This window comes from Neofelis nebulosa, chromosome 13, assembly GCF_028018385.1.
Source record: "Neofelis nebulosa isolate mNeoNeb1 chromosome 13, mNeoNeb1.pri, whole genome shotgun sequence".
NCBI classification, from domain to species: domain Eukaryota; kingdom Metazoa; phylum Chordata; class Mammalia; order Carnivora; family Felidae; genus Neofelis; species Neofelis nebulosa.
This window is the reverse complement of record NC_080794.1, coordinates 34180882-34193701: the sequence shown is the minus strand read 5'-3', so window position 1 is coordinate 34193701 and position 12820 is coordinate 34180882. Positions and strand designations below refer to the sequence as shown.

The 12820-nt window shown below is 37.5% G+C and overlaps 1 protein-coding gene across 2 annotated transcripts in view; it reads left to right on the top strand.

Annotated features, from left to right (window-relative positions):
* SLC25A16 (solute carrier family 25 member 16) overlaps positions 1-10641 on the top strand; it is a 52772-nt gene extending 42131 nt beyond the window's left edge. The window contains exons 7-9 of one of the 2 annotated variants that reach the window (XM_058696520.1): positions 2942-3104; positions 7099-7167; positions 9943-10641. In XM_058696520.1, the coding sequence (XP_058552503.1) occupies positions 2942-3104; positions 7099-7167; positions 9943-10048 (338 nt within the window). In that variant the 3' untranslated portion in view covers positions 10049-10641. Of the gene's footprint in view, positions 1-2941; positions 3105-7098; positions 7172-9942 lie in introns of those variants that run through there. The other variant, XM_058696519.1, reaches the window with a different exon arrangement.
* The last annotated feature ends 2179 nt before the right edge of the window (positions 10642-12820 follow it).

Here is a 12820-nt window from a genome sequence, read left to right as displayed (position 1 = left end):
TTTCTTAATTATCTCCTTCTTCGTCATGTTTATTCTTCAGTTGGATGCTTACTTCTTTCATTTTCAACCTTTGGGTTTTTTTATTCCTAATGTGGGCTTCCTACCCACCCCCCCACCCCCCCGCCCCGCCATCATGCTTCAGCTGCATCCCATGAGTTTATTATTTTATTAATTGTTTTTACTTAAAATTTGGAAATTTTGAAATGTATACAAAAGTAGACAATAGTATAATGAGCCACCATGCACCTATGACCTATCTTCAAAAGTGATCAACTCAGGACCAATCTTGTTTCATCTGTGCCCTTAAATACTCCCTCCCCTCTCATTCCAAATTGTTTTGTTTTTTTAATTTTTTTTTTAACATTTATGTGTTTTTGAGACAGAGAGAGACAGAGCATGAATGGGGGAGGGGCAGAGAGAGAGAGGGAGACACAGAATCTGAACCAGGCTCCAGGTTCTGAGCCATCAGCCCAGAGCCCGACAGGGGCTTGAACTCACGGACCGCGAGATCGTGACCTGAGTTGAAGTCGGACGGTTAACCGACTGAGCCACCCAGGTGCCCCTCATTCCAAATTGTTTTAAAGTAACTCCACAGTATCTCAGTATTCAGCTCTCTATGTTTTTTAGTTTTTTTATTTTATTTTTTAAATGTTTTATTTATTTTTGAGAGAGAGAGACAGAGCACGAGTGGGGAAGGGGCAGAGAGAGAGGGAGAAACAGAATCTGAAGCAGGCTCCAGGTTGTCAGCACAGAGCTGGATGTGGTGCTCGAATCCACTAGCTGTGAGATCATGACCTGAGCCAAAGTGGGACACCTAACCAATTGAGCCACCCAGGTGCCTCTCTATGCTTTTTTAAAAAGCATAACCACACACTATTATGAACTTTAAAAATATTTTTTAAGTTTATTTATTTACTTAGAGAGAACGTGAGTGGAGGGGCAGAGAGAGAGAGAGGGAGAGAGAGAATCCCAAGCAGGCTCTGCTTGTCAGCACAGAGCCCCGATGTGGGGCTCAAGCTCATGGACCATGAGATCATGACCTGAGCCAAAACCAAGAGTTGGACACTTAACCAACTGAGTCACCCAGGTGCCCATAAAAAGTTTCTTAATATCATCTAGTATATTATCATTGTTCAAATCCCTGCCCCCTCCCCTTAACTCATAATTAGCTTTTGGACAGATCCAAGTTAATATTTGCCTAGTATATCTTTTTTCATCCTTTTATTTTTTACTTTCTCATATCTTTATGTTTTAGGTATTTCTTTTGAAATCATTATATAACTGGATATTGTTAAAAATCTGGTCTGTAAAATCTTTAGTTGCCCATTAGTTCACCTGATAGTTATTGTGATTATTGATACATTTGTACTTGCTCTGTACCTTGCTATTTGATTTCCACCCGAGGCTTTTCTTTTTTATGTTTTTAAATATTTCTTCCTTGTTCACTTATTTTGCCTAACTCTTACCTGCTCTATTATAAATGTATAAATTTATTTGCCTCCTCCTATGTTGGTGGTCTTTAATTATGAACCCATTACTTGATCTGAATCTCTGAGTTTCAGACCCAGTGATTCCATCTTCTGTAGACCCAGTAGCAAGATGCATCTCAATAGCTTTGCTGCTATTGGCATCAATATGAAAAGTCACTTCACTTCTTTCATGGGCCCACAACTCCCAAATGAGCTCCAGCTTCTATTTTTAGAAGGTGGTGGTGCTGGGGTTCTTGGAGACTTTCTCATTCTTTTTGCAAGACCTGTAGCAATGACAAAGTCATTCAGAATACCTAGATTGCCATTATGCTGGAAGAAGAACTCTTTAATTTTTTGGTCTTATTTTCCTCTCTTTCTAAGTTTTTTGTTTTTAAAATATATTTTAACCTAGTTATAGTATATATATAATTTTGTTTCTTAATTTTTCCCCATTTCCCAAACATTTTTCACCTATATCTGTACTCTTCACAAACATCATTTTATTAGTTGTGTCATATTTTCACTGAATACTATTCCACATTATTTAGGTATTTCTAATTTTTTTAACTTACATTTAATTTGCTACGAATTTCACCATTGTGAACTTTTTCAGATTTTAGATTCAGTCTTTAGTGTATGAATATATAAAAGTGTATGAATATTCTAAAATTGTATACTGTCATTTCAAAATACTATAAAGTTATAAGAATTTTGTATAAGGAATAAATGCATATATTGAGGTATTCTCCTAGACTAAATTTTTGTTAGTGCTTATTTCTTGTTAAGCATCAAGTATATTTTAAATATATTCTCAAATTTAGTAGATATCAAGGTATCTTGAATAATGCTTAGTTGATAGGATTGCTTGAATTCTATTCTTGATTTTGTTAATGTAAGACTTTAATGGGTCTATTATATAATCATAAATGTTCAGCAAGCACTAAGTGCATATTATTGATAATTTAATATTTACTAGATTTCATGTGCTTTGTGATTCAATATGAACATTTATCTCATGCTTACCACTCTTCCTTGGAGACAAAATTAGGCACTGAGTTAAAATAACAATTTTTTGTCACTTCTGAATGTTTTGTTTGTATCTTATCACCATCATTGTTATTGTGAATTTAAGTTGTAGTATTTACTTGTAATTATTAATCATGAATTTAACTTTTACTGATGTGAAACCTTGGAAAACTACTTAATCCTATTAATATATAAGGTGGCATTTATACCCAACTACTGCCTTTATTCAGTAAATTGAAGTATAAATGTATGAAAACCATAGCGATAATTGTTATAGGTATCTTGTTATCTTTAGGTTACTTATAAACATTAATTAAGCCTTTTTCTTTCAGAAATCAGGAAATGTATAGGTTGTTCTTTGAGTTAATTGGTTATTATAAAGAATGGTATCTTCTCATGGTTTATGAATCTTAAGCATCATGGTGAATTTATGTTTTATTTTTCAGGTGTTTCATTTTTTACTTTTGGTACCTTAAAGAGTGTTGGGCTTTCCCATGCCCCTACCCTTCTTGGCAGACCTTCATCAGACAATCCTAATGTCTTAGTTTTGAAAACCCACATAAACTTACTTTGTGGTGGTGTTGCTGGAGCAATAGCACAAACAATATCGTAAGTTTCTTCACTAACTTAATCCAATCAAGTTGCAGTTTTTCAATCTTGATTTTCAGCATTATTCATTTTATTTTTTATTATATATATATATATATATATATATATATATATATTTACCACTTTGCAGATCTTCTTTTTCTTTTTTAACTTTATTTTTTATTTTTTAAAATTTACATCCAAATTAGTTAGCATATAGTGAAGCAATGATTTCAGGAGTAGATTCTTTAATGCCCCTTACCCATTTAGCCCATCCCTGCTCCCTCTCATGTATATATATATATATATATATATATATATATATATATATATATATATATATATTTAATGTTTATTTATTTTTGTGAGAGAGAAGAGAGAGAGAGAGAGAGAGAGAGAGAGAGAGAGAGAGAGAACGAGTGGGGGAGGGGCAGAGAGAGAAAATGACAGAAGATCCAAAGTGGGCTCTGGGCTGTCAGCAGAGAGCCTGATGCAGTTCGAACTCATGAACCCTGAGATCATGACCTGAGCCGAAGTCAGATACCCAACTGACTGAGCGACCCAGTCACTTCTCTTGCATTAAATCTTGAAGACCTCCTTTGTGTCAGACAATGTACTAGGTTTTGGGACATTTGCTGAATATAGATAAAGGGATTGCTGTATTGTAATTGAAAAAGTAGCTTCAAAGGATTTCCCTAGTCCAAGAGAGATTGTGTAGATGAGATAAAAAGAGGCTGGAACACTAAGAAGCAGGAATTTTTCAGGAAGAAGAAGAAAAGCTTTCTGTGACTGAGGAGTATCCTGAAAAACAGGATGTAGTATTGTCACAAAGACAAAAAAGAGTATCCAATGGAAAAGAAAAATCAAAGTAATATAAGTACTGAAAAGTAAGGTGTTCATTGGATTTTACAGTCAAGGATTACTTGTGTGAAAGCAGATTCCGCGTACTTGTGTGTGGAAGCAGATCATACTAGGTTGAAGGTAAAGAAAAAAAGGTGGTGGTTTACTTTTGGCAATCTGGCTGTGGAACCTTGCACATTTGTAGAAACATGATCACCTCTAGTTATTTTGATTCTCTTCTTGCTCTTACCTTTTTCTTTACTACTACTCACTTCCAATCTAGATCCTTAAAATCTTTTCTTTCCCATTTCTTTTCTTAAACTGTATTCTATACCCATTGACTCTTACCAGATCCAAAGGCTCCCTCTTAGTTCTTTTGCTTCCTTCCAGTTGTTCTAGTTCCTTCATTTTTGTAAATTTTTTTTAATGTTTATTTTTGAGAGAGAAACAGAGTGCAAGTGGGGGAGGGGCAGAGAGCTAGGGAGACACAGAATCTGAAGCCAACTGCAGGCTCTGAGCTGTCAGCACAGAGTCAGACGCAGGGCTTGAACTCACAGACCGCGAGATCATGACCTGAGCCCAAGTCGGACACTCAACCGACTGAGCCACCCAAGGCGCCCCTAGTTCCTTCAGTTTTGTAACAGTACCTCTCCTTGGCCATCTGCCTTCCCAACCCACCCACCCCCACCTTTTCAAGTATCTTACTGATTCATATCTTCCTCTTTCTTCCTATCCATGCTGATATTTTAAGGCGCAGCCTGGCTTTAGTCCTATGCTCTTCCCATAAATGTGTAGAATAGCTCATCTATCTTTATGGTTTCAGTGGTCACCTCTGCACAGATAACAAATTTTATTTAATTCTCCATTACTTCCTCTCCATTACTTCTGTAGCAAGCTCTTAGATATTTCTGCTTGGACTTCTGCCATCAGGGCAAACTCCATAGTTCAGATATTAATTCCTTTTTTCCTCTTGGTGACAATCCTCAGCTCCCAGCTTTCTTATTTGTTATTGATAACCATTAATCTTCTAGCCCTAATAATACCTTGAAACCATTTTTCACATTGTACATATCCAAATACTCACTATGTCTTACTGTTTGTTACTGTAGAACATTGCCTAGAATGCTATTTTCTTTCTTTCCCATTGTTCTTTCCCGTATTCTAATCCTTGTACCTTGTCTTCTTACATTCTCTCCCTTCTACTAACCAATTCCTTCTACTCACATACGTCTTTTCCAGCTTGGAAACTGAATCCTTCAGACTAGGTTTTTGTTCCCTTGATTCCCATAAAATTTCTTCTTCTCACTACCCCATTAAAAAATAATTCCTGGAGATGCTACTGAAATGCATACAGAACTTCAATTATTGGTAATGCTATTTCTTAAGCTGTTTGGTTAAAAAAACATGTTTTTTAATTATTAAAAAAAGTTTTTTTACTGAGAGGCAGAGAGAGACAGAGCACAAATGGGGGAGGGGCAGAGAGAGAAGGAGACAGAATCCTAAGCAGGCTCCAGGCTCTGAGTTGTCAGCACAGAGCCCGACACAGGGCTCGAACTCACAAACCATGAGATCCTGACCTGAGCTGAAGTTGGACACTCAACTGACTGAGCCCCCCAGGAGTCCCACATGTTTTTTTAATTATAACATATCATTATGAATATAAATATAGGCAGCTCTTCCTGCCCACGGGTCCTGTCCCCATGCTTTGATAAAATCACCTTATTATTTTTGTCATATATCACTTAAGTATATGTTAGGTACCATGGAGATCTTTGAATAGGAAAGTAAAAAGCAGCTTTGTGACACTTGAGAATGTAAGATTCAATTTTCTTAATGTTGGGATAGCAATACCTATTTCATGCAATTATGAAGATGGAATGAGATAAATTACATAAATTGTTTAACTACATTGACAAGTAGTCAATATTAGCAAAATAAAAGTTATTTAAAAAAATCACCTGGGGTCCCACTCTTTTTATTTATTTATTTATTTATTTATTTATTTATTTATTTTTCCAACGTTTTTTTAAATTTATTTTTGGGACAGAGAGAGACAGAGCATGAACGGGGGAGGGGCAGAGAGAGAGGGAGACACAGAATCGGAAACAGGCTCCAGGCTCCGAGCCATCAGCCCGGAGCCTGACGCGGGGCTCGAACTCACGGACCGCAAGATTGTGACCTGGCTGAAGTTGGACGCTTAACCGACTGCGCCACCCAGGTGCCCCCTGGGGTCCCACTCTTAAGAGAGATTCCTTTTGTATATTTCATTTCAGGCATTTTATTTTATTTTATTTTATTTTATTTTAGTTAAGTGTACCTAATTTGAGAGAGAAACAGAGCATGAGCAGGGGAGGGGCAGAGAGAGAGAATCCCAAGCAGGTCCCACACTGTCAGCACAGAGCCCAATGTGGGGCTCAGGCTCACGAACTGTGAGATCATGACCTGAGCTGAAACCAAGAATTGGACTCTCAACCAACTGAGACACCCAGGTGCCCCTCAGGCAAATTTTTTAACAGAATTTTCTCTGTTCTCTAAATGCAGTATCTGTATTGTTAATTTTTGCCTTTAAGGAAAATTTTTTGTTGGTCTACTGTATACAAGGGGGCTTGCTGAATATTTTTAGAGTAGTGGTTCTTAACTAGAGGTGATTTGCCTCCAGTGGACATTTATTAATATCTGGAGACAATTTTGGCTGTCACAGCTGGGGTTATGCTATTGGCATGGAGTGGGTAGAGGCCAGAGTGGGTAGAGTGGGATGTGCTTAAACATCTTACATTGAATAGGATAGATCCTCACAATTAAGAATTATCTAACCTAAAATGTCAATAGTGCCAAAGTTGAGAAACCCTGTCCTAGGGTTCCAACAATGAAAAATACCCAGTTTGTTTCTTCAGAAAGTGGCATTGAATTTGGCCTTGAGGAATGAACTCTATATTGTGGTGATGAGAGAGAATCATCTAACCCAATAGAACCACATAAGCAAAGGCAAGACCTCTTTATTGCTGTTTGATTGTATTCATGTGCTTATGTCCTGACTCCTAAATTAGACAAAACAATAAAGGTATAAGAACACATTATTTCCTAGGGAAATAACATGTAGGACTTTGTATTCAATAATTGTTGAGTAGAATGCTAGAAATCATTTTTATATCCTTCTGCCTTTTTCTTCTTTTAGCTACCCATTTGATGTAACTCGTCGGCGAATGCAATTAGGAACCGTTCTTCCAGAATTTGAAAAGTGCCTGTAAGTTTTCCATTTGTCATTGTTCATTTTCTTTAGGAAATGTAATGTTTAAAGTAGGTATAGAGATAGGACTGTGGTCTTACCAGTAGTTCAGATCTTCCATAGTATCCTTTGGTAAATTTACAAACTTTCAATCTAGTCCCAATCCATATATATATATATATATATATATATATATATATATAATGTTTATTCATTCTTTTTTAATTTTTTTTTAACGTTTATTTATTTTTGAGACAGAGAGAGACAGAGCATGAACGGGGGAGGGGCAGAGAGAGAGAGGGAGACACAGAATCGGAAGCAGGATCCAGGCTCTGAGCCATCAGCCCAGAGCCGGATGCGGGGCTTGAACCCATGGGCCGTGAGATCGTGACCTGAGCCGAAGTTGGATGCTTAACCAACTGAGCCACCCAGGCGCCCCAATGTTTATTCATTTTTGAAAGACAGAGAGACAGAGCACAAGCAGGGGTGGGGCAGAGAGAGAGGGGGACACAGAATCCGAAGCAGGCTCCAGGCTCCAAACTGTCAGCACAGAGCCTGACGTGGGGCTCGAACTCACGAACCGTGAGATAATGACCCGAGCTGAAGTCCAACACTTACCTGACTGAACTACCCAGGCACCCCAAGTCCCAATCCCTATTAAAAATTTCACTTTAGGGGCACCTGGCTGGCTCAGTTGGAAGAGTGTGCAACTCTTTTTTTTTTTTTTTTTTTTTTTTTTTTTTTCAACGTTTTTTATTTATTTTTGGGACAGAGAGAGACAGAGCATGAACAGGGGAGGGGCAGAGAGAGAGGGAGACACAGAATCGGAAACAGGCTCCAGGCTCCGAGCCATCAGCCCAGAGCCTGACGCGGGGCTCGAACTCACGGACCGCGAGATCGTGACCTGGCTGAAGTCGGACGCTCAACCGACTGCGCCACCCAGGCGCCCCCGAGTGTGCAACTCTTGATCTTGAGGTTCTGAATTTGAGCCTCATGTTGGGTGTAGAGATTATTTAAAAGTTTGTTAAAAAGTCACATTAGGGTGGCTCAGTTGGTCAAGTGTCAGACTCTTGATTTTGGCTCAGGTCATGATTTCATGGTTTGGGTGACTGAGCTCTAAGTCAGACTGTGCGCTGACAGCTCTGAGCCCACTTGGGATTCTCTCTCTCCCTCTGTCTCTGTCCCACCCTCACTCACTTGCACATGCACTCGTGCGCATTCTTTCTCATTCTCTTTCAAAAAAAAAAAACATTTAAAAAATCACTTTAGAGCAGCTTGGTTAAATAGAAATATAATGTGAGCCACTTACATAATTTAAAATTTTCTGGTAGCCACATTAAAAAAAAAGTATAAAAAAACAAATGACTGTTTTAAAATCTTTTAATTTAGGGGCACCTGGCTGGCTCATTGTGAGGAGCATGCAACTCTTGATTTTGGGGTTGTGAGTTCGAGCCCCATGTTGGGTGTAGAGATTACTTAAATAAATAAACTTAAAAAAAAGTTAAATATTTTAATTTAACCTAATATATCAAAAATATTATCACTTCAACATCTCAAGACTTTGCATCCTTTTTTTAATACTTTGTTTGAGGGGCACCTGGGTGGCTTAGTCAGTTAAGCGCCAGACTTTGGCTCAAGTCATGACCTCACGGTTCGTGGGTTCGAGCTCCACATCCGGCTCCGTGCTGACGGCTAGAGCCTGGAGGCTGCTTCAGATTCTGTGTCTCCTTCTGTCTCGCTGCCCCTTCTTGGCGCTCTCTCTCTCTCTCTCAAAAACAAATAAACATTTAAAAAAATTAAAAAAATAAAGAAACTAAGTGTTTGAAATCCAGGGTGTATTTAATACTGACAGCACATTTCAATTTGGACTTGCCACATTTTAAGTGCTCACTAACTATGTATGGCTAGTGGCTACCATCATTACCCAGCACAGCTCTAGAGTTTTCTATAATCTGTAGAGATTTAGAATCATTCTGTTTTCTGGGTGGTGTGTTGTTCCTCAGGGGAAGAGCAGAATATTTGCTCAGGACTTTGAATTGCCTTTGAATTGCCTAAAAGGTTTTTTGAAGATTTTAGTCCAGATTGCCTATCAAAAGAGAAAGGCAAAAGCCAAAATGTTGGTTTGAAAGGAAGGAACACTGAAACTAGAAAGTCTTTATTGCCTATATCTGATAGTCCTTTAACCTTTAGTTCTATAACCATCTGCTAGTTGTAGTATAAAAGTTGAGTTGAAATGGAAGCTTGATGGGCAAGTGAGCATACATCCGTCAAAAAGAGTACATAAATATTTCAAATATTTTTATGATATAGTGTTGCCAGTAAATTTTACATAGTCCAAACAAAGTAAATTGTATTAATCAGCCAGCAATTCTGTGTATAATGCTTGTACTTGTTTGGAATGAATTGCTGTTTTATGGTGAATTTTCACCTTGTTTTAACACTTGCTTTCCAAAAGCTATTCAAGATGACATTTTGGCTTTTTTTTTTTTTTTAAATGTTTATTTATTTTTGAAGGAAAGGGAAAGAGGGTGTGTGGGAGGGGCTGAGAGGGAGACAGAAGATCTGGTGAGTAGAGGAGGGGCAGAGAGAGAAGGAGAGAGAGAGAATCCCAAGCAGCTCCTCACTGTCAGCACAGAGAGCTATGTGGGGATCTTAGTCACAAACCTGTGAGATCATAACTTGAGCTAAAGTCAGATGTTCAACTGACTGAGCCACCCAGGTGCCCTTGACATTTTGACTTCTTTTAAAAATGCTATTATGGATTCTGAAAATATCTCATCAGTGGGCATAAAGGTGTCATCATTTAACTATTGTCTTTCAGTACCATGTGGGAGACTATGAAGTACGTCTATGGACACCATGGAATTCGAAGAGGATTATATCGTGGCTTATCTCTTAATTACATTCGCTGTATTCCCTCTCAAGCAGTGGCTTTTACAACATACGAACTTATGAAGCAGTTTTTTCACCTCAACTGAAGAAAATCGTGATTTCTTTTCCTGAGTAAACTCTCACAGGGAGACATAAATGTTCTTTTAATTTTGAGGGGAACATTACTTGAAGGGGGCTATTTGCCTAGTCACAGGAACCACTGGTATTTTAGTACTTGATTTTTTTATTCATAACAAATCAAAAGTGCTTACCGTGCTTTTTGATGCCAAAAGTTATAACTGAGAACATTGAAAAAAATTCCTAAGCTGATGCTGGCTAATCAGTTAGGTTATTTGAAACTGTTTTAAAATGTTTTTTGGGAGTAGCACTAACTTAAAATGGGATTCAAGAGGTTGCCATTAGGCTTTATCATGCTTTAATTCCAAGCTTTAAGTATAATCATGATTTTCAAAGACTCTAACATTGGTTATTATTATTGTAATAAACAGGCTTGGTTATATTGCAGCAGAATGATGAGAACTGAATTTTTATGTTTATAAAATGTAGCTTAGGGGGCACCTGGCTGGCTCAGCCAGAAGAGCATGCGACTCTTAATCTCGGAGTCATGGGGCGCCTGGGTGGCGCAGTCGGTTAAGCGTCCGACTTCAGCCAGGTCACGATCTCGCGGTCCGTGAGTTCGAGCCCCGCGTCAGGCTCTGGGCTGATGGCTCGGAGCCTGGAGCCTGTTTCCGACTCTGTGTCTCCCTCTCTCTGCCCCTCCCCCGTTCATGCTCTGTCTCTCTCTGTCCCAAAAATAAATAAAAAACATTGAAAAAAAAAAAAAATTAATCTCGGAGTCATAAATTCCAACCCCATTAGGTGTAGAGATTACTGGGGCGGTGGGGGGGTGGGAGGGAAGTAGTTTAGAAGCCAGCATTGAACATTATTCTTAGTATCTCTCTTCTCATAATTCTGCTCCACTGCATAAAAGGACTGACACTTTTTCTCTGTTTTTAAATAAAATAAATGCTGTATTTAAAAATTAGCCTTGTAGAAGCTCAACAATAAATGAAGAATTTTCAGGTGTTGCTCAAATGTTATTACTAGGTACTATGACTTAAATTTGTTTTTAAAAGTCAATATATTTCCCAAAGGCAGTAATAATAAATACTGAATATCTTTGCTCTCAAAACAGATTAGCATTATAGATTTGTTTTTGTTAGATGATTTGGTATATACTAGAAAACTTATTTAAGTGAACTGTGAAATATCTATTAATATAGATGTGAATGTCAAAGAATGTTTCTAAGGTATTTTGTCATGATACATCAACTAGTTCTTCCATGTAAAATAATTTTAGTGCAATATAAACTTAAGTAGAAACATAAAGCTGATTTGATTTGCTATCCTTTATATTAAAATGGTTTAAAATATAAGAATTCCATTTATTGTGTTTAGAGTACTTTTTATCTTTTACTGTAAGCATGACAGAAGTGGAAAGGGAACAAATACAGTTCTGTCCTCAGACATAGCAATTTGTAGAATTGATGTGATTTTTTTTTTGATCAATGCAAACTATTTTAACTGCTCTAACTTTATAATTTTTTTTATTGAGGTAAAATTGACATATAACAATATATTAGTTTCAGGTGCACAATGTAATGATTCAATATTTGTATTTACTGCAAAACAATCACCACAATAGTCTAGTTACCATCTAATTGATGTGATTTTTAGGACATTAGAAAACTAAATCGAAAAGTGTTACTTCTGCTTCAATTTTAATTTTGTTTGCATAAAAGATTTCTTGTTATACTTTGGTAAAAATTAGATGAACTGGTTTCATTTTCAAAGTCTTTATTTTAAAATAAATATGTGTCTTTGTATGATTTGTAAGTGTACCCCACAGGTAGAAATACGTGTGTTCTTGAAAGTATTTTGTATATTTTCATTTCTGGGCTATACTGTAGCTAAATATTGTTATCAAGTCACAAGATAATTTAAATGTATGAAATAAATATCTCAGTTATGTTATCAATAAAAGAGGACTGCAAATATTTTTTTAAATAAAAATTTGCATTCTATGTTACAGAATTTTATTCATATTTGGATCATTATTTCTCTTTTTTAACTATTCACATTATTAAAGCACAAATGATAAACATCAATAGTCAGAATGCAAGAATATTTAAAATAATGACTATAGTTATATTTGATTTATTTCAGATTGATGACCCAAAGTGTATCTTGCCAGGTTATCTTCCACTGAAGATTGACTATTTCTGTTTTGATTTCCACTGTTACTCTTTTACTGCCTTTTTTGAGAATACCCCTTTGATCTATAGAATGGGACAGTGGTCTGGTCTAGGCAGTAAGTGAGGTACCACTCCTAGTTTTCAAGGGTATGGAGTTAGAATGGTTAATGGGTAGGGGTGCCTGAGTGGCTCAGTCAGTTAAGTGTCCGACTTTGGCTCAGGTCATGATCTCGAGGTTCGTGAATTCAAGCCCCACATTGGTCTCTTTGCTGTCAGTGCAGAGCCTGGTACCTGCTTCGGATCCTCTGGCTCCCTCTCTCTCTCTCTCTGCCCCTCTCTGGCTCACGCTCTCTCTCTCAAAAATAAATAAACATTAAATAAATAAAACTTTTAGGGGCGTCTGGGTGGCTCAGTCGGTTAAGTGGCCGACTTTGGCTCAGGTCATGATCTCGCGGTCCGTGAGTTCGAGCCCCGCGTCGGGCTCTGTGCTGACAGCTCAGAGCCTGGAGCCTGGTTCAGATTCTGTGTCTCCCTCTATCTGACCC